This window comes from Lepidochelys olivacea (assembly GCF_965140295.1).
Source record: "Lepidochelys olivacea isolate rLepOli2 genome assembly, chromosome: 5".
Classification (NCBI taxonomy): domain Eukaryota; kingdom Metazoa; phylum Chordata; order Testudines; family Cheloniidae; genus Lepidochelys; species Lepidochelys olivacea.
In genome coordinates, this window is record NC_140415.1 from 71,931,689 (window position 1) to 71,955,080 (window position 23,392).

General features: G+C 40.5%; 1 protein-coding gene across 3 annotated transcripts in view; it reads right to left on the reverse strand.

Moving 5' to 3' along the window:
• The window catches only part of EPB41L4A (erythrocyte membrane protein band 4.1 like 4A), a 225,738-nt gene that overhangs the window by 52,315 nt on the left and 150,031 nt on the right, over window positions 1–23,392 (reverse strand). For all 3 annotated transcript variants that reach the window (XM_084627984.1, XM_084627983.1, XM_084627985.1), the window contains exons 13-14: window positions 20,621–20,742; window positions 119–209 (exon numbers count right to left, since the gene is read on the reverse strand). In XM_084627984.1, coding sequence (XP_084484110.1) covers window positions 119–209; window positions 20,621–20,742 — 213 coding nt within the window. The remainder of the gene's footprint in view (window positions 1–118; window positions 210–20,620; window positions 20,743–23,392) is intronic.

The following is a 23,392-nucleotide window of genomic DNA, read 5'->3' on the forward strand; positions in this document are numbered from 1 at the left end:
CCTTCCTGGTCTTAAAAATCTACTAATATTTAATATACTTCTTTTTCTATCCAACACTTTATGGGAGCTCTTCATCAGTAAGCCAAGATTAAACCTGTTTTGGTCTCACTACACTTACCTTTTTACTGGGGAAGGTGCAATAATTTTAGTGGTTCCTTCTTTTTCCCCATTTTCCATATTTGCAGTAACGTGATTTATGTTTTTGGATCCTGGGAAAAAAACAAAACCCCGAACCAACTTTTAATGGCTCTCCTACATATTTTGGCTACTTTGCAGAACTTTACACAATTCTATTGCATTTACTGCGGTATTGTGAAATACAAAAACATACAATTGCTAGAAGAATAGAAGTACTTGTGGCACCTTAGAGACTAACAAATTTATTAGAGCATAAGCTTTTGTGGGCTACAACCCACTTCATCGGATGCACAGAATGGAACATATAGTAAGGAGATATAAATATACATACAGAGAAGGCGGAAGTCGCTAGCTTATTGGTTCCCAGACTCTGGTCCATGAAGCATGTGTTAGCAATCCCTGAGGAGAAACTGGTCAAAAAATACTAGTTCCTTAACTTTATATCTAGCTGCACTGCATTAAAAGAAAGCTAAAAATATATTAAATACTTCCTTAATATTACCTTTCCACATAAGCAATTGCTGCAGTTCCCATACGGATATTATGCAGCTGCAAACAGGAGATGGTCTGCCCAACTATGAATAGGAGGGGAGGTGTCTTTATTAAGATGTAGTCCATACTACAAAAGAGTTGGTAATCCCTGATGTAATAACTGTGTGAAAAGAGGCCACTGAAATAATAATACAGCACAATGGATGGATCTTTTTAAAGGAAACTCTCTCAAATTGATAACTTAACATTGTTTGATGCTTGGATGATTTACCTGTATAACATTCATTATTACAATAGAACTTTGCTAATTTACACTTCTGACCGGAGAACAGCTATCAATTAATGAACTTGTGAAATGAAAAGTAAATAGGCAAACACAATAAACAATCAAAATAATACTCATGAAACTTTGTCTTTTCTTCATTTATTTTGTCAGTTGTAGTTTAGTTTTAGTGGAGTGTGGATTAGCTAGATTTTTAGTGTATTAGTTATTTATTGGTGCTGACAATGCACTCAACATGTAAACTGACACAATCCCCGCCCCCAGGAATTTAGGACCCAATGTTGATCTGTGGGGGAGTAAGCCATTTAGGGAACTGGGCACTCTGAGCTGCACTCACAGAGTTTGTTTGCTATTTTTCTGTTTGAGGAACCACAGGCTGTGGATCCCAAACCCTCCCCCTCCTCATACTTGTGGATCACAGGGGATCAGCCAGAGACTAGGAGCATATGTATGGAGGACACTTTGCAACAATTTACTCACAATAATCTGTCAGGTGCCTTCCCTATTTTGGTTCCATCCACCCCAAATCTGTAGGGCTGGAATCTATGAAGAAGCTTCCACAAAATGGGAGGAAAATGCAGCACTCCCTCCTTCTATGCCCCCCCTTCCAGGATCCAAGGAAATAGGTTCATGGATTTATGCTTTGAGAAGCAGAGAGACTGTAAACTCAGATTTATTCACACATAACACGCTAGGCTAAAACAGTTAAGATCAAAGTAGTATAAAAATGTTACACTGTATATAAATTTCCACATTTCAAAATCATTACAGGAAGAACTATTTAACCAAATATATCCTGAAGGTTTGTTACCACCATCAAGATTTGTTTATTTTGGTCACACTGCCTTTTTGGCTTCCACACTGTGCAATATTATATTCACGTTTCTGGTGCCTTATTTCTTCTGGGAACTACCAAGGAAAACAATATTTTTAATACTGAGTAAATATCTAACAGAGTGAAGTATACAGATGCCAGAGCTCAGTAAAATTATTCCAAGATTTTTTAAAAAATTGATAGCATTTAGATATTGTACTATTACAATGCAAGATATTTGCAACTAGTTAAGAAATTGCTGGACCTCTGGTACACCCTGTAAAATTTATTATTTTTAACCTGAGGCATGGTATTAGCATTGTACTAAAAATAATCTGGGTGAGACTTCTGTCTGTTCTCTGTACACAGGCTTTATAAAATAACATTCCCTTCAACTCATGCTCTCTCTTTCCACCTCAATGACAGTTTTAGCAGTAGTGCAAGTAGGGTGGTACTCTCCAGTACGCAGTACCGGCAAGAGATTTTTAGCGGGTACGGGGTACCAGAAAGACTTTGGGCTAGCCCCCTCCCTACGGGGGGGGGGGCTGCACTCTGCTCCTTAAAGGAGAAGAACACAGGTAGGGAGAGCATTCATTCTTTATATGGCTTTAACAGCACAATGCATATGCTAACAAACTTAATCAAAGGCTTTGTTTAAGTTTGTTAACATATGTATTGTGCTGTTAAACTGGTCAGGAGTCTTCAAGAGGGGAGGGGTGGGGTGGGGGGGATGGAAGGTGTTTAAACAGTGTTTTTGATTCTGTTTCTCCCCATTGGTCTGAATTATCCATGGCATTCATACTGCATTACATCAAGTCCAAATCATTAGAGGAATGCCTCTGCTTGCACTGACCAGAGGAGGTTTGGATTCTGATGTCAGCCCAGTTCTGCAGCCTGATGGGAATCAGGTGTTGTCTACAGTGTACATAGAATTCTTCTTTGCAGCCAAACTAGCCTAACATGCATTTTGCTAACTGGGACTGGAGCAGCAAAACAAAGAAAACAAATGCCTCGTTTTCCAGCTTTGTGGGTGAGAGAACTATAAGTGAAGATTATAATGCCGGACACTGATGTCCTTAAACAAGCTGCCTCAGGAATCTGCCAAGAATTTTGCTGAAACTGTGTTTCTCATCTTAGCAACGGAACTAAGATTTATCACATATCTGCCTACCTTTATTCAAATGACGCTCCTTCTGATCTGACAGCTCAGGCATTGTCAGTTTCATCTAGAACAATTTGCAAACTTGGAACCAAATCCTGTAAACCCTTAATCATTTGATCAATCTAATTGAAGACTATGGGACTAGCTGCATGTCTATGGACCACTTTTGTGGTAAGAGTTTCAGCCGTCTGTTCTGTTCCTATAAAAGAAGTTGAATCTCCAATTGAAATGCAATGTTTTGGTACAATACCATAAAGCAGTTTAGGATACAGTTCTACTTAAAATTTGTCTTCTAACAAGTCATACATATGCTGAAATGGCTCCTTACCCAACTCCCATATTCCATATAAACAGATTGAAATACTACATATTTTGGGGGAAAGTGAGTAGTTAAGCATGTTGATGTTTGTATATCCAAACACCCATTTCAGCATTGTACTGGAAAATATAGCTGAAGAAAGTTTAACAGCCCCAATTGTTTTCTGTGTTAATCAGTGTGAACCTGAAAAAATTACATGCCTTCTAAGAGAAAAGAATCAGTCCACACTTACTGAAAAAAAAATTCCTTCCAACTGGTGTTCAGAAGAGCGCTACAAGCCACATACATAACCTCATGAGCAGACGGCAGAGAGGTTTCCCTCCCACATTATGACCCGCAAAATAATAAAGAATAATAATAATAAAATCTCAGAGAGGCAGAGTTTCACAGATTTGCAAACCTAAAAACTTGTGTTATGCTTTAAACCACCTTAGCACATAACTTTTTAATGTTTATAAACCTGGTAACTGCAAAGGAACACTGAAGCCCATTAACCTGAATGTGTGCCAGTCAGTATGCCCTCACTGACTAAAGGTGCAGTCACAACTGAACAGCTAAAAATTAACCTTGCCCTTTTAGGCTAAATAGAGTCATGTGTCTAGCTCCATCTCTGTTGTTCCATAATAGATAACAAAACTCTAGTGGGGCATGGTGTTGGCACATAGGGTCTTAGGTACATGGTGTGATTTTTCAGAATCTCTTTTGGGAATAGTCATGTAGGTGAAATAGCTGGTACTTATGATTATGCTATTTCTATGCATGTATATTCATCTTGGTATCTGAAGTTATATTAGCTATGTTTACTACATGTTTGCTCCTGTGGTAATACCCACAAGGTATTAAGCCAGCACATGAAGGAACAAGTCAAGTTGAATGGCCCATTAAGAAACACTTAGCTCATAATGGACCCCGGAAAACGCCTGTCTACACTTAATGGACTTTTTGGTGAATGTTCTAACTAGAATATGGGTGGGGGTGATAGACATGTAACTTGCTCATGTGACTTCAAACACCATCGTTCACAGTAAGAACAGATTTCCCTTTACTTGGCACTTGGCAGAAGCTAAAAGGCCCTGGCCTGGAAACACATAATTTTTTGCCTCTTTCCTGCTCCGGCCTCTGGACTATGAACATATGCTAATGGGAGCATTCTAACCAAGGGACTGAGGACTTTAAGGTAATTTGGAGCCTTCCTATTTCCTTGATCCTTTGCAGATGGACTTATGAGTTGGATATGGTACAGAGACTGTCCTAGCCTCATTGATTGCTGATTTCTCCCTTGCAATGGACAAAGATCAGATGTCTGCTGACTTTCTCACATGAATCAGCAGCCTTTGATACCTGTGGCATAAGCATCATAGCCCTTGTTTGTGTGGTTTTATTCTTTCCTCTCCAAATGTCAAAGCTTGTTCCCATTGAACTCAACGCAAAACTCCTTTTGATCTCAATCGGAACAGGGTTTGGCCCCAAGAGATCAGAGAATGTGATTTTGATCAATTGCTTATCTGTCATGCATGTTCTGCCAGGCTGATTTTGATTGCCCCTCCTGTATGTCATGCTGAGGAAAATAACAAAACAATTTGGGCTGTAGTTCTATCAAGATGTACACGGCACACACAGTTCTATGCCTCTTTTCCATCAAACCCAGATGGCGCAGCATCTTTGCTTTCCTAGTGCCTGGCGGAGAGCAATACTTAGATAAAGGCAAGCTGGCAGAAGCTTAGTTTGGACATAAGGGAAGCACTGATAGTGTGTTAAGGGAAAGAGGAGTGATTGTCCTTCCTATCCTTCTTTCATTTAAGAAGTTTTCAATTTGGGGTGCTGCTGAATCCTCAATGACACCTGGAAGCACAGGTGGCACCAGGGGCCCAAAGCATCATTTTAACAAATGCAGTTGTAAAATTTTAGACAGGTAAGGGGGGTGTCAGAGGGGATGTGGAAAGTGTGGGGGCCCCAGAATGGGGGCAGGGTCACATGGAGGGTCACGTGGGGAGGTCAGGTGCCCTCCCTTGTGCTCCTTCCATGAGTGCAGTACCGGCAAGAAATGATTTCTACTTGCACCACTGAATTTTAGTCACCTCCTACAAAGCTTATCTTCAAAATTGTTCTCAACTCCTGAGACAGAGTACACACACCACTTTGTAAATCAGTTCCGGGTAGGGCTCTTGTACTTCGAAGACAATGCAAGATTTCAATTTAAAATTCTTCACACTGCTAGAGATTGATTGACATCTATAAAACTACTCATAAGGAAACACTAGGTTTCGTGTTTGGAAGGAACAGCTTTTATAGCATCCTGGTATGAAATAATAGCTCTTTTCAGGGTTATAATAACGAGAAGTAATGTTTAAAATTTAGTGAGGGCTCATTTGTGCCTTGTAAGCACACCCCACAGTAAGGATCAATGCAGAGAAAAGCCACCACAGAGGTAGCAGTGAAAGGAATTCTGCCTCCCAGAGCTCCTGGATGTGCAAAGGCTAAGCACCTAACCCTTTCTGGGTTACAGTTTACTATTTTCCATGTGACTTTGCTGCCGGGTGATTATGGGAGATGGAGCCAAGGCCCTTTCTCCTCCCCCGGTCCTCTGTCTCCCCAACGGAAGTAAGGAGAGAGCAGTCCTTGCATTTCTCTGAGGGCAAAGACTGTGATTCTGCCTGCCCTTTACTGTGGTCACACAAGCATAAGGATTAAGCAGACTCAGGCCCTAAATAGTGAAATATGGAACAGGTACAATTTACATTTGAAGCCATTTGTAAAAACAAAATATAAGACAGTATTTAGGGATTCTAAGTATGCTCCATTTTATAAGTAATTAAAGAGAGAACTGAGAGTATAATCTATTTGAAGAAGTCCACATTCATCCATGCAGCTTAGTTTCTATTTTCTAGTACAGATTAATAGGGATGATGCTACAACATCACTTGGATTGTGAAAGAATGGGGGAAGGGAATGGGAGAATAAAGGAGTTAGAAAAACCAAAGACTCTTCCTGACTTAGTCTGAATACGAAAACCACAACCTTATTAAAAGAATAAATAATACTACGAACATTTCCTCTTTGAAAGGTGCAGCAAGAGATCAAAATATTTAAGGTCAAAATAAAAAAGGTGACACATAGTAAGAATGGTGAAAGGCATTGGTGAAAGGGAGCAGGTTGGAGCATTAAGTTATAGGGAGTTAGTGGTGTTTGGCTTGATTAGTTTTGTGGGTAGATGTATTAGCCTGCCCATGCCATTAGAAGTATGTGAGATAAAAAGGTCACCATTCAAAGCTAGCACACTGTAGTTAATGCTTTTTCTGAGTCCAGGGAAATAACTGCAATAGCTCAGATACTACTGTGTGGTAAATGGAGATTATTTACCTGTAACTGGAAGTACTTCAAAGATGTGTGATCCCTATCGATATTCTACATGTGGACATGCATGTGTATCATGCACCTGAGACCAGAAAATCTTGCAAGTAGCGTCTGTCTTAGTTTAGGCCTCCACCCTGGATCTCCTTGTGGTCAGCACCTAGGGTGTAGGGGAGGGGAGGACCGTCTACCTCTCCAATTCTTTTTCTACCATTAATCCAGTCATGACTTGAAGCAGAAGGGAAGGAGGAAGGGTAGTGGAAAGCAGATAGGGACCACACATCTTGAAGAACTTTCAGTTACAGGTAAGTAGCCTTCATTTCTTCTTTGAGTGCTGGTCCCTATGTGTATTCCACACCTGGGTGACTGGCAAGCAGTACTCAAATAGGAGAGGGGTGCGAGGATGCAGATTGTATCGATGTCTGTAAAACTGCAATTCCAAAGGCTGCTTCAGCAGAAGGGGCTTGGACCAAAGTGCAATGCATCTTAAAAGTTGCATGGAACTCCAGGTTGCCCCTTACATATGTCCAACATAGGCACGTCTCGAAGAAATGCTACTCAGGTTGCCTGTGTTCTAGTGAAATGGGCCTCATCCTGTCCAGGGGAGTGAAATGCATCAACTGATAGTAAAGGAGGCTACAGCCAGAAATCCACTTATGGAGTCTCTGAGCAGATATCACTTGTCTCCGTGCTCACTCCCCTATCGCAACAAATAATCTAGGTGATTTTGTAATTGGTTTCATTCTTTGCAGGTCGAACACCAATGCTCGTCTGACATTGGGAGAGTGAAGTATCCTTTTCTCGCTTGAGGCATGAGGTTTCAGGAAGAACACCATTAAGTGAAGCAACTGGTTTATGTGGGAATTTGTAAATTACCTTTGGGATGAATTTCAGGTGGAGGCAAAGGGATACGTTCTCTTTATGAAATGTAGCATATAGAGTTTAGCCATGAGGGCCCCCAGCTCGTCCACCCTTCTGACCGACCTAATGTCAACCGGGAAGGTGACCTTCATAGACAGGTGGGACATAAAGCACATGGCTCAAAAGGTGGTCCAGTAAGTGTTGAAAGTAGGAGATTGAGATCCCACTGTGGTGCTGGCTTCACTACTTCCTAGTCAGACCCTTCAGAAATCTAGTTGTTACTGAACGAGTACAAATTAAATAGCCACCTACTGGAAGATGGAATGCACTGACTTTGCTAGATGGACCCACAATAAGATAATAGACAGACCCAATGTCTTGAGAGTGAGGAGATAGTCTAAAACAGCAGGAATACCTGCAAGCCCTGATGCTAACTGGTTCTGGTGCACTCAAGTAGAGAAATGGCTCCACCTGGCTAGATAACATTTTCTGGTAGAATCTTTCCTGCTATAATTAAAAATAGTTAGAACAGCATCCCAACAGGAATGTTCTAGGTCTGATGCCCATCCAAATACCAAGCCATGAGGTGAAGAGTGTCTGGGCTAGGAAGTCTAATCCTGCCATTCTCCTGAGTTAGAAGGTCTGCGAAGGACTGAATGCTCATGGGTTGACAGACTGACATTTGTAGGCGGTCTGCAATTTGAACTGTCTGGGCCAATAGGGTGAGATGAGAATGACTTGTGCTTTGTTGTGACAAATCTTCCACAGAACCTGGGGTATTAGTGGGATGGGAGGGAAGGAATACCTGAAGCAGTCTGTCCAGGACAGTGGGAGGGCATTGCCCCTTGAGTCCTGACCTGTGCTTCTCTGGAACAATATGTTGAACTTCTTGTTCATAGAATCATAGAAAGGTACAGCTGGATAGGACCTCAAGAGGTCAGCTAATCCAGCTCCTTGCACTGAGGTAGGACCAAGTACATTTGAGAACTGATTGTCTAACCTGTTCTTAAAAACCTCCAGTGATGGAAATTCCACACTCTCCCTTGGTAACCTATTCCAGTGCTACTCAACTGTCCTTATACTTAGAAAGTTTTTCCTAATATCTAACCTAAATCTCCCTTGCTGCACATTAAGCCCAGTACTACTTGTCCTACCTTCAGTGAACATGGAGAACAATTGATCACCATCCTCTTTATAACAGACCTTAACATATTTGAAGACTGTTATCAGATCCTCCCTCAGTCTTCTTTTCTCAAGACTAAACATGCTCAGATTTTTGTAACCTTTCCTCATAGGTCAGGTTTTCTAAACCTTTTATCATTTTTGTTGCTCTCCTGTGGACTCTCCCCAGTTTATTCACATCTTTCCTGAAGTGTGGCACCCAGAAATAGACACTATATTTCAGGTCGCAAGAGGGCATTCCCCACCGAAGGAAGATGTTTATCAGCACTGAATTGTGTAACTCCCACTTGTGATCAGTGGTGAAATGCCTACTCATGCTGTCCTCCAGCAAGTTCTGAGCACCTGGGAGGTACATCATAGAAATTGTGATGTGGTTCTGGATACACCGGTTCCATAGGTTGACCACTGTAGGGAGCCAGAGTGGCTTCCCTCCGAAACAGAGGGTAAAGAGCCACCCTCTCAACCTGAGTGGGTGGGGCCAGACCAAGCTTACGCCAATCCCTGGAAGGGGAGGGGTGGGACAGGAAGTACAAAGGGCGAGGCCCTTTGCCCAGTGGGAAGAGCACCAGGGAGGGAGACAGACACAGGCTGCTCCCTCGCGATCCTGCTGCCGACCCAGGGGAGGCCCTCGGCCAGGAGGAACCTGACCAGGAGGAAGGCCTGTGGCGACCAGGACTGTCAGCCGCTGAGTACCGAGAGGACCTGGAGGGGCCCGGCTGTAATCCAGGCCAGCGTGAGTCCGACACAGAGCGGGAGCTGGAGCTGCCAGCAGCGGAATACCCAGACGAGCTGGAGGGACCGGAGAGACCCGCTTGAGAGACCGGGTAGGAAGTAGCCCAGGGGCAGAACTGCACTGTGGGGTGGGTGTGTTTGGTCAGCGGGCGCAGATGGCCCCCCACTGACCGAGCGGCAGGACCTTCGCCTCCCACCACTGTCAGGGCCCTGGGCTGGAACGCAGTGGAGTCGGGTGGGCCTGCGTTCCCCTACCCCGGCCAACCTGCCTTGGGTAGCAGAACCACGCGCTGCAGGCTCGTGCCGGTGCCCCCCTGCCCGAGGGGCGCGCTGCAGGCTCCAGCCACCACACCTTTCCCGCTAATTCCCCAGCACCCGAAAGGTGTGACTAAGGCCCGCCAGTGGGACCAAAGTTCTCCATCGCCCCCTAGGGGCTCAGCGGTCTGATTGAAACCTGTCACACCCCCTTTACGCACAATGGAAAGGATTTTCCCCCTCCTTGTTTATTTGTAAGAAGACAGCTGTCATGTCATCTAACATTATCTAGGCATATCAGGATCGTATGAGTGGGAGGAATCCATTGCAGGCCTGTCTGACTGCACTTAGTTCCAAGAGATTGATATGCATCCTGGCTTCCCAAGGTATCCACACACCTTGTGCCATCTGATTGTCCATGAGGGATGTGATCATGATTATCAGCATGTTGGATTCATCTACCAGGTAAGTGAAGTCCTGACATTGATGGGGATTGCCACTATACTGTTCATGCTGTGTCTGTCTGGTGTATACACTGAAGGGAGCCAGACTTTTTGAATATGGAGATGCAGCCTGGTGAACAACGTTGTAAGGGCCAGACCGTGGACAGCCTGTGTGCATCGGTCAGTTACCAAGTTATGGTCAGGAGACGAATAGTTGGGTCAGGGTCAGGCACCAAGTTGCAGGTGGGAGGCAAGTAGCAGAGTTGGGGCTATTCATGGTCAGGAACCAGGGGACAGACTGCAGGCAAGTAATAGAGTTGGGAATGAACCAGGGTCAGAAGCTGGAGTCAAGGATTCACAGTGAGGCAAGCTCAGGAGCGGTAGCAAGTAGTTTGTCTGCATCATTGTTCAGACAGCTCCCCATGATGTCTTCCTGGTATCTATACCAACTTGAGCCAATCAGTGGGCTACAGGGGACTGCCACTCGGGCCCCACTGGGTGGTACTTCCTGAAGTGTCTAGCCCAGAACACACATGGTCCCAGATTCTAGTCCTGCAGGTTCTTACAGGCATTACCTAAATACAGGAGGCCATGTGGCCCAGCAAACAAAGACAGGCACAGACTGTCATTCAGGGTTTAAGAGTGATTCGGTTTATCAGACTGCTCCGGGTATGGAATTTGTCTACAGGGAGGTAGGCCCTTGCTGAGATCAAGTCCAGGTTTGCCCTATAAAGTCTATGAGCTGCATGGGAGTTAAAGTAGACTTTTACTTGTTTATGCAGATTCCCAAGGATGCCAGCAGGAGGATAAAGGACAAGGTTGCTGACTGAACTTCCAGATAGGATCTGACTGTTAGAAGCCAGGTGTCCACATACAGGAAGATGGTGTAGCTGTTTCATCTCATCTAATCTGTGTTGCCACCACTGAGAGGACCTTGGCGAAAATCTTTGATATTGTTGCCAGACCGAACAGGAGCGCACCCTGAACTGGTAGTGTTCCTGTCCTATCTGAAACCTGAGAAACCTTCTGTGGGATGGGTGAACGTCTACATGAAAATAAGCATCTTTCACGACAAGAGCTGCAAAGCACGTCTTTTTCCAAGGAGGGAATTACTGATGCCAATATAACTATGCAGAATTTTAATTTGTGAATAAAATATTCAGCTGAGATAGGTCAACAATGGGCATCCATCCACCCTTTTTCTTGGGTACTATCAACTAGCTGGAGTAGAACCCGTTTTCTTGATGGTGAGGTGGCACTTGTGCTATAGCGCCTCGCTCGAGGAGTGTTCAGCTCCTAGTGGAGGAGCTCCTCATGAGTGGTGCCTAAAGAGGGGCCAGGAAGGAGGTTTTGGAGGAGAAAAAAACTTGATGGTGTAACCAAAATGGATGATACCCACTTGTCTGTTATAGCTCTCCAGTTGCAGGCAAAGTATTCTAGGCACCACCAAAGGAAACTTTGGAAACGGGTGGGGATGGCATTATTGTTATGTCACAACTCTCGAATGTCCTGCCAAAAGTAACCATTGACCGGTGGATGAAGTCGGGTGGCTGTTGAGGTGGATGGGGCTGCATACTTTGCCCTTTGCACCCTTTGATGTTTCTGTGGCAGTTCATATGATCACTGGTGGTAGAAATTGTGATGTGGTTCTGGATACAAAATGGACTCTTTAAAAAATTGTTCTAACACTAATCCTACTGCTATGATTTATCTGCCATTATTGGTGCTTTGATACTAAAGTAACAGGTATTTTGGAAATACCTTTGATATATAGAATCCTTTCATATATGAATAGCTGCAGTTTTTCCTACTTTTGTCCAATAAAATCTGAACTTTATTTTGCATTACCTGAACTTTCTGACAGGGTTGGTGTACATGGTTTTATTTGCTTTTACAATAATCCTTATTATGTCAACTTCTGCTGTGGAATATAAATAGATTATTAAATTTTAAGAACCCTAAATTTAAACAACTTTAGGAGTCTTGTGGAATCATTAACTCATGTCTGTTTTTTATCAAACTCAGTCCCTTGACATTATCCGAATATAGTGTTTGTATTTAAACCCACTAATGGGAAGAGAGCATAGTGATACCAAAAGAAAAAAAACCACTTTCTTGGAAGTTCATGCACTGTGCTGTATGTTATTAACCAGAAATATTGAAACTTGATGGATTTTTACATGTGTATGTTTTAGAAATACCCAAGGTATTTAGAACATAGTCTAGACAACTGGTTGACAAGTTTAATTTTTAAATTGGAACTACCTGTTAAATAAAAACATTAAATATTGTCCTAAACCAGTAGTCTGAGTTTATTTTTTCTCTCAACCATATATATATATATATATATACACACACACACACACACACACACACACACACAAAGTAAAAATAGCCAAATCAACATTTTATCAAAATTTGTAATAAAACAAAAAAAGCGAAGTTAGAAAAGAATTTCACATCTTTTTGAATGTCATTTTACAAAAGGTAAAAATGTTACAGTTTTGATAGAAGTGTCAATTATAAAATGACCACATTTTCAAAATTGAGAACTAGCAACATTTCTTAGGGTCACAACGAATCATACAAAACACTTTTTAATGACTTCTGGTGCTGCTACTTACTCAACATTATCCTCCTCAGAGTGGAGGATATCCAGTAACTAACTTTTATAAATACAACTCTGAGTAAATTTTGTTAACATTCACTTTGAGCAAAAGAACAGCTTTAATAGTTTTCATCCTCATTAAACTTTTCTCTTTACTCCAAATGTCGTTCATCACATTGAACACTCAGTCTTGAACAAACATTTTGTAGTTATTAAAAAAAAACACTTTGACTGATGAATTTCAGTCATCACAAAAGAAGTTCCCAGGAAACTGGGACATCATATAAAAAAGAGGACTGTCCCTATTTTACCAGGACTGCAATTATAAGCAGAGAATTTCCATGGCACAAAAAAAGAGTCTGGTAAAAATAGCTCTACCACTGCAAGATGGAGATATTTGGAATGATTCTGAGTCCCATATCAGTATTACACCAGTATAACTCCACTAGAGTTTCTCTTCATTTTCACAGGGGTAGGTGAAAAGATAATGAGGCCTTTTCTGCTCAGTACTTATCTGAATTGGGGAAGTGTCTGAAATATGGATCTGGGTACAGTGACTACTCAGAGATCATGATGAAAATGTGATTTCCTAAATCACCTATCATCTCAGAATCTCACTCTACATACTACTGAGTACATCCTATGGTGAGAGAACTCAAATTAAACAAAGTGACTCTGGCATCTATACCCACTGTTGTCAAATCTCATGATTTCATCATGAGTGTCATGTTATTTGGTATTTTTCTTAAACCCCCAGCTTCTGGAGACATGTTCTTCCATGAGAATCTCAGTATTCCTTTAAAAAAATAGTTCTCCCCATACCCGCAGAGCAGGGCCAGCTCCAGCGTTTTTGCCGCCCCAAGCGGCAAAAAAAACAAACAAACCCAACCTTGCCACTGAACACGGAGGCGAAGTGATAGTGCGAAACGCGCTCTGATGGAGCGGCCGCCAAATTCCCACCGCCGCCAAGGATGGATTGCCGCCCCAGAGCCCGACCTCCTGCCGCCTCTTTCCATTTGCTGCCCCAGGCACCTGCTTGGTTCGCTGGTGCCTGGAGCCAGCCCTGCTGCAGAGAAAAGCTTGAAAATCTGACCTGAGTGTACCCTACAGGCTCAAAAATCAGAAGGCTAAAATAAAAAATTCAACACCTATTATATATGTAAAAAATCCTTATTTTTAAGAAAATGTCATGATTTGTTGGGGCCTGACTAATGATTTTGAATGTTTGGGGTTGACAATACTGCATACAACAAATGAGATGTGCCCTGTGGTATCCCATGATAATATATAGTCTTCTCAGGCAAAGGACTGTGCCTGAATATATGTTTGCACAGTGCCTAGTAGATCAGGGCCCTGATCCTGAAAAGATAAGGTATAGTACAGCACCATAAATATTAATGGCCTGATCTTCCAGACCGCACCTAACCTAGGCTGCTCCGAAATCAGAATGGTAGCATTTTACACCCACTACTTTGCACAGGTGTAAACATCCATGCAAGGCACTGGTGAATCAGGTCCTAAAGCAATAATAATAATAATGTATTATAAACTATGCATTTTCATTATTGAGTAAACCAGAATCTTTGGGTAGCAGTAGATGGGGGTCACATAAACATTGTCCCAGGGAGAATACCCCTAAGGAACTCTTATAATGGAGCACTTAACAAAAAGGATAAATAACCTTTTCATCAGGCAATCTAGTCTCCAGCATTTTGAAAGCTGCTCAAAATGCCATTCTGATCACAATAGAATGCTACAGAACAATGAGGGATCCTGAACACTGCTCCACTGGTGGTGTTTATGATTTATAAACAGAGCAAAATTTTACTGTAACCCTTTCCCAACTAAATTAAACCAGAAAGTGGCTAAGAGCACAGCACAGTCAGCTATTCATACCGTACACTTGAACCTATGAAGGAAACTCTCCAAACCTAACACCAAATTAGAAAATTAACCTTGCTTGTTTGGTGCTAACACCCTGGAGTGCCAATTAATTTTGTGAGTGTTTAGCTAGGAGAAAACCAGATTTGCAGATTTTAAGGGTAAAGAAAAGAAATTTGTTTTTTCTCTTTTTTTAAAATTGAAGTACAGTGATTAATGTTTATGTTCCGCTCTTTGGAATTTTATTGCAGTGTTATGGCTCCAAATTCCAAAGTAGAAAAAAATCTAATAGACAATCTATTTAGTAAATGAACAAACAGTGGTTAGTAAACATTAACTACTGTGGTCAAACATGGCCCATTTATTTTTCTAAAAACCCATGACTTAAAGTTTTATAGAAAAAATATTATAAAGAAAATCAACACTAAGGCCTTGATTCTGACCTCATTTATACTGGTGAAAATCACAGTAACTCCAGTGGAGACAGTGAAGATACACTGGGATGAAATCAATGTAATGGGACAGCTAAATAAGGTTTTATACTTTGCTCATAGTTCATAGATTACAAGTATCTAGCATATGTTTAGAGCACCCAAATCTCCTAATATGCCTAGGCTACTAGCATTTTATGTGTTGCAGTAAAACAGATAATTAAAAAGCCTCCTTTAAAGTCATTCACTTTAATGGAACTGATACACATCAAATACATAGAGATTAAAGCTTCCTTGTCTGATTTTTCTCTAATACCTGAATGGCTGATATATGTAACGTTTCAAGAAAGGGATAATAAGAGGGATGCTTTTGTACAGCTTTAATCTGGTTCCTGGGAAGATAAGCTGCCAAGCCAAAATCAAACTGTCTATCCCATCAAGAGAACCAGATCATTTTTAATTAATATTTTTAGGAATAAACCTAAAGTTTTCCTCTCTTCACTATGTACACTCCCTCCTCCAGATCTCCATTTTAAGCCCCAAATATATTTAACAAGCACACACAAAAATTAAATGTTTCCATCATTATCCTCTCAGCATCTGCTCCCACTCTTACTATGGGGTTCAGTCACTGGCTGCCATGCTAATAAGTTTAGACCCATGTAATAATGGGCCAATGTGACAATGAAGTACTCTGAGCCACTCAGTGTTACATGGGATTGCTAACCCTATCAGTACAGTGGTGAGAACAATGGGAAATGGACAATATGTGGTAAATTCAATGTTTTTATATAATCAGTCATGACAATCAGCACAGGGCCACTAAAGCAGTGGTTCTCAAACTTTTGTACTGGTGACCCCTTTCACACAGCAAGCCTGAGTGCGACCCCCCTTATAAATTAAAAAAATATTTTTATATATTTAACACCATTATAAATGCTGGCTGCAAAGCAGGGTTTGGGGTTGAGGCTGATAGCTCACAAGCCCCCATGTAATAACCTCGCAACCCCATGAGGGGTCCCGACCCCCAGTTTGAGAACCCCTGCACTAGAGGAACTGGAGGTGGCGGGTGGCAGAAAAGTTTATTTTTATGAGATAAGGGAGGGAGTACGGATTTTAAGGGCTAGATTGTGTGATTTATACACAGTCCCACATTGGAGGGAATGTGGAGCAGTTCCCTCCCAAGGGGAACTCCAGGATAGATTGTGGCTCAGGAAACACAGTCCCATCCAGAACTCCCAGGTGTATGGGGGAGTGTGCATAGTGCACCATCCCTAGCCATGGCTCTCCATCCTCACCACAGGAGCTCTGACTGTGCCTATCCCTTGTACAGGGGGACACAAGCACAAGGCAAAAAATAAAGCAAAAGTTAAACCATCCCCAACAGGCTGCTAACATAAATGGTGCTTGGCACAAAACATTTTAAGGAATATATAATTCATATTAGGAGACAGGCAAAATCAAGTCAAATAAATCAGTGTAAAATGCTAAGCAATGCATGTTTAATTCTATTACACCATGCCAGAAAATATAATATTATGAATGGTTAGTTATCATGACAACTGGTACAATTCTAACTATCCTAAAAAAATGTATTTATTTTAATAAGCTATGTCATATTACTCTCCCAGATACCTTCAGCAGGGAAAGCTTTAAATAACTCATAACACTACTTCATCCTACCAAACTCATCTCCTAAATCAAAATTATTCTGTAGGATTTAAAGTCTGCTATTAGCTCATATTTTTATCAAATGATGCATAATATGAATCAAGTGAGGCAGAATTGATTTACTGAGTTAATAGGACTCAACATGATTACATTCAAGAAAGAGTCTATGTGAAAAGTGTAGGTTTTATACCAATGAGATGTAGCAGAGCCTGTCACATGAGGTATCCAATTATACTCCAGCATGGAGAGAGAAACATTAACCCACCCTTCACCTCTGAAAATCTTTTTAAACAGAGAAAGCGGGCTAACCTGGTTTATCAACGTACATGCCCATATGCAAAATGAAAAATGAGGTTTCAAACAGATGCTCATTTATATGCAAAGATGTTACAAGTGTCAGGACAGCCTGTCAGAGGAACATGCATGTCTTTCTTTTATAATGCTTCTTGCTCTCCATGGAGAACGTTCTGGCTCTCTCCCCTTTCCCCTTAACCAAGAGGTTAAGTGACATATGCAACACGTATTCATTTTCGTCGATAGTCATTTAGAAGTAAGGCACACCCACCAACAGAAAGTGGCTGTACTTTTGGGACTCATTTGGTGATAAATGGTTTACTGAGTACATAAGTTAAATTAAAAATAAAATACTCTACACATCGGTGCATGTGAAAGAGGCTATAGACATATGCATATATATGTGGACATGGGGAAAAAGTTTTTTTTTATTTAAATTTGTGAGCTACAAAATTTTGTAACTCAACAAAACAACACAGAAATGCACTGCTTGTGGAATTTTGCACATCACTACAGGCAAACAAATATATATAATAGGTCTCAGTTTTCTCACAACCATAGAAAAATGACAGCAACTATCAATGAGCACAGAACATCTGCCACTGAAACAATAGAGTAGTAAAGAATACAAGACACTCAAGTGCCCATACTGAACAGATACTGGAGATTTATGTTACAGCTGACAGGATCACTCACTGAGTAGCCATGTACTTTTCTGCAAAATTAGAGGAGAGAGATGAGGCAGGAAATGAGATCCATTTCAAACTATCAACAGAAATACTGAATAGTGCAGCTGAATGGATGTCTATGCCAAATGTTGTATGCAGTGTTATGTAGCCATGTTGGTCTCAGAATATTAGAGAGACAAGATGGGTGAGGTAATATTTTTTATTGGTCCACCTTGTTTTTCCAAATCCATCAGAGTCCTACTGTTGTTTTCAAAAAGCAAAAATCAGGCTATGTCTATACCATGAGCTAGAGATGCGACTGTCCTGCTCATGTACACATACTCACGCTAGCTCTCATCAAGCTAGCACGAGTATAAATAGCCGTGTACCCATGGTAGCACTCATAGCAGCAGCAGAGACACGTCTGAGCCGTGCCAAATACATACCCACTGGTTTGTGGCAGGTTTGTACTTGGCACATGTCTCTGCTGCCACAACCAGTGCTACCATGGCTACACTGCTATTTACAGTCATGCTAGCTTGATGAGAGCTAGTGCAAGGACATGCGTGAGCTGGGGAGCCACATCCCTAGCTCACAGTGTAGGCGTTGCCTTAGTTTCAAGAGGAAGCTAGTCTCTGACATGTTTATGCACCGACACACCTCTGCCGCATAAAGTAGCCTGTAAGCAAAGGAGTGCCTCTCTTCATATGCATAGCTCGGACAATCATATACTGTAAATTGTTTACATTTTCTGAGAACGGTAAAGTAGTTCCACCCCTTCCTGAGGGTTGCAACTAACAGGCACAGAGGGGGAAGTAATGCTACCGTTGCAAGCACTAACTTTTGCTTAAAAATCAAACAGGTGAGACCTGTAACCAGCACAGAACATTCCTGGATCCAGATAACTGCCCTCTGCATTCCATTCCAGGAGGCTGTAAGCTCCTTCATTAGAAGGAAATGATATTGAGAAAAGCTTATGAAGAAAATCTTTCAGGGTTTCCAATGCAGATTTCCCTCTAACTCATGTTTAATACAGATGGGGAACATCTGCCCCATGATATGAATAGCTATATAAACAGATTAGGAAATAAATACACAATAATAATGATGATCATTTATATGGTGCTATACTGGTGGGATTTTCAAAAGCTTTTCATGTTGGCCTGACTCTGCTCCCAAATCTATCACAGACTTCAATGTGAGCAAAGTAAAACCAATGCTGAGTGCTTTTAAAAATCCCACTCTATATATTTTAAGCATTAGACATTAACTAATTAATACTCACAACCCCCAATGTGAGGCAGGTACAATAGTAACCATTACTACCTTAATTTTGACAGTCGGGCAAATCAATCAATCTCTCTGCCTCAAGTGCCCCAAGACCACAGAGCCTGGTGGCAAAGCTAGGACTAGATTCCAGTTTCCTAGCTCCCAATCAATGCTCTAGCCACTAGATAACTATTTAGGTAGTTAGTAAGATGGAACAGATGATAAAACAGTATCCTCATAAAACATTACCATTCTATAAATGCAAAGATATAGGAAGAAATTAAGATAATGACTCACTGGCATTTATTCCACGATCAAGCAGTTGGATTTCAGGGTTGTTGGGATGCTCGTTGTTTTGGGGTTTGGGTTTTTTGTTTTGTTTTTTGTTTTTATTTTAATGTTTCCTATTTATTCTATAAAAATCTTGTCAAATGTGATGCACAAATATCAGAAAATGTATGGAGAATGGATGAAAATATTAAACACAACATTAAGATTAAAAAGTAAAAAAATCTATAATTTCACCACATTAGTAACAATATAGGCTAGGTTTAAAAAACTGGGGCTCTTGAATGCCTCTAATATTTCAATTAACTTGTGATAAGAAGAAAACTTGGCTAAATTTTCAAGTATTATTGACTAAATCTTCAATCCTGCAAACACTTGTGCACATGTTTAATTTTATGCACAGGGGTAATCCCACTGAAGTCAATTAAACTACTCATGCATGGAAAGTTAGGTACATGCGTAAGTACTCGTCTGGATAGAGGCCTAAAATCGTAAAACCTATTGTTTCTATTACTAAAATTCAGGAACTATTTATTATGTTGGGACCAATTCCTGCAGTCACCTCTTAGTCCTAAATATCCCCACCTAGCTGCCAAATCTTCCAGCTTCCCCCTGACATTTTGACAATGCAGTTATGAGTTTTCAACCCACATATCTAAATCACACTGAAAATCCAAAGGAGGGTGGCAACTTAAATTCAATCTAACATCAAAATAAACATCACAAGTTTTGTTAGACTGATTGGACTGTATTGGAGAGAAACAGTGAGGGGAAGAATCCTTGGGTGAAGCAGTGATGCATAATTCTGGGATGCCAGAGGAATTATGTAGGTCTAATATTCTGCTTAAGACACAAGACCTTGCTCACAGAGTCTCTCGGCTTGTGTAGATGGCCCCACATTCTGGACTACAGGGATATGAACTGCAGCGTACACTAGCATGCTGCACTGTAACTCCCTCATGTGGACACTACAAGCACAAACTAAAAGTTTGGGTTAATAAAGTTCTCTTTAAACAGGACTTAAGTTAATGAGAACTAGGTGCCTTTTCATTTGCACCTGCAGCATCCACAGAGGGGAGTTACAGTACAGCATGCTAGGGTGAGCTGCAATTCACACTCACATAGTCCAAACTGCAGAGTGCTATGAACATAGCAAATAAAAGAAATTCCTTTTGATTACATGTTTTTCATGTTTTCTACTGTACTATATATTTGAATCTACAAAAATGTACTTCTATCACTAATCCACACTCCTTTGTCACTTTTATTCATAAAGTTGGAAATCTTAGCTCCAGCTAATGTTAGTATATTTATGTCAGTCTAAAACAAAAATAGGGTAGAAAACACATTTTAAAGAGAAACTTCAGGAAAATTTAGTAATTTCAGCTTGACTTCCTGAAAACAGAGTGAATCATCTTTGGCCAAAGAAAAGGCTTCTTCTTAGACAAAATAAACAGAAGTGTTCAAATAGGGCTTACCAGTCTGTTGTGTTTGTGCCATTCTTTTTGGATAAGTCTTGCTACGACTTCTTTCAACATTTTGGTCAGGCCGAGGAAGCTGGACAGAAAGTTCTCTGCTCATCTGCAAAGCTGTCCTGCCACTTGAAAATGCAACAAAATCAATATGATGGACAAATGGAAAATTGCAAAGTGAACCTTAAAGAAATTTAACATTTTTAGTTAGAGCAATTATGCTGGTTGGGAGACCAATGAATTAGTCATCAACCTTTTACCCATGGAACCTTGAGTCAAGTTCTAATATTCCTGCTCACACAGCAGGTTGTGTGGTATTAACTACAGTGCTATTCATTGTGATTTTGTTTCAAATCATACCTTGGCACAACTGCCAACAGATCATGCCATTCTCTCCTGCATTTGGTATTTTTCCAACTGAGTTTAAGGAAACAGTTCCAGAATCCACACAAAATGCTACTTTACTGAGAATTAAGACAGTAGCCAACACAGTTTGGCCTTTTTTTGGCCTCACGATAACCTTCAAGCATGTAATTTGATTGCTGTCATTTTATTTCCTGAATTAATTTTTAGAGTCATTTGTCTTACTAAAATATACCTTAACATTGCTCTGTTTGAGGCAACACATTGCTGCCTTAATATTTCACAGCATCAAAATGGGAATGATAAAGTGACACCAAACTCAGTGCAATGCCAGACTGCAACAAGCTGTTAACACCAAAAAATTATAGGACCTAATTTTCATTTATGCTAAGGCCCCTTTTCATTGCAAAAGCAATGTAAAAGGGACTTCACAGTGTGAGAAATTATATTTACACCCATTTTAAAGCTCTGTCATACATGACTACAGTGTAAAAAGTTGCCTTAGTATAAATGTGAATTAGGCCATAGGTTGTAAATATAGGCACTTGTTCCTGAAAAACATATCGCCTTGTGCACCCACTGCAGCTCTCAAATTTTTCTTTCTTTTAGACATTAGGGAAAAAACAAAAATTAATTAAAGTAATTAAAACCTAAGCGTTTCTGTGTTAACAATAATGGGGAAAGATATTAAACAAACAAAAAATTAAATGTATAATAGAGACAAGCTTCATAACATACAATGAACAAATAAGGTAAATCTCTGTATCACAAAAAACTGTGACCCCAGTTTGGACCTATGTTACTGAACTGTTTTCAGTAAAATTAAGTTACACTTCCCCTCTCCCTATAAAAAACAAAACAAAACCAGATAGCAAGACTAAAAATTTATTCTAGAATTTCTGGATTTAACCTTAAAGTGATATGAATCATAAATGACAAATGCAGGTTTATCCAAAACATCTGTGAATGAACAAATAAGATATATTAACCAGATAGCACTATGAATTTTATTTATTTTCTGCTGTCACACAATAAGATCAATTAAACACTAACATTATTTTACTAATAACACTAATACTATCTAACAGTATTTCAGTTTCAACAAAAATAAAATGCAGAGACTTTTACATTTTTCTATAAATCGCTCTTACATTTATTTTAAATTAAGGTTTTTGGAAAGATCATTTCTAGCAGTAATTCCCAGTTGCCACATCTGCAGTGCAATGATTTAAAAACATTCAGGAGCATTTCTAATGAGTGAAGAGCAATGATACCATGTGTTAAGCATTGTAATTAGTATTTGAGTTATGTGAACATCTATTTGCATCAACCCTTTTTTTTTTTAATTTCTTTAAACATCAGAAAATATATTTAAGGGGAAAAAACCATCAGATTGGATCAAAGTATTATTGGTTTTAAGTTTCAAATTATTTTATTCTGCAGGCTAGGCAAAAAATATTAACAAATGTTATAGCTCTGCAACCATGTTAACCTTTGTAAGCCCCCAACAGCAGCCTTCATTAATCCCCTTTGGGCACCACCAAATCTAAACAACTAATCTGATAATGGGGAGTTCAGCTTGCTTACAAACTACCAGACTCCAAACAAACAAATAACCCAGAGGCTAACAAGAAAAGGTTATGACCCCCTCTCCTCAGGCATGGAATTACAGCTTCTGTCTTGAGCTTACACTACATATGCAGAAGTGCAGTTTTATTGTTGCCCCTCAACGATACAACCCACCCCCAAAAAACAATGAAATAAAGAACAGGTGGGGTAGTGGGAATCAGATCTACAGTGCAAGCAAACAGTTGATGCTTTAAGCACATGAAGATGCTGTTAATTACAGTTGCCAATATGCATTTAATGAAGCAACAGTTACTGAATCTCAAATACCAACCAATTAAATAATGTTCACTATCATATTGGTAATCAATACGCTTCAAATGCCCAGTAGCTGAACTGTAATAGGATAGTCCCAATCTTTTTTAAAATTCCAAGTTATTAAAACAGTAACCTAGGTCTGGGGAAAACCCTTGCAGATCAACACAGCACAAGTAAGGATTCCTTTTTCCCTTCTGGTGATAAGAGAAGATATTATCTGGAATGTTTAAAAAACATTTTTGCAGTCGACAAAGACCCATCCCAAGAGGTGAATTCATTATCACCACCAGCCACCTTGATGCTGTATGCAGACAGCCTGTGACAAATGAAGGGGGAAGGTATGAGACTAGAGCACCAGGGGCAGAAATACTTAAGTGTGGCCAACTGCAACAAAAAAATGTTAAATCTCATGCCATGGGTGCAATGGAGGCAAAATTTCTTCTCCTACAGCAAAGCGTCTGCCACATCCCAATCAGCAGAACTGTTCCAGGCGGTAGACAGCCTGGGTCCTCTCTACTCTGGCACAGAATC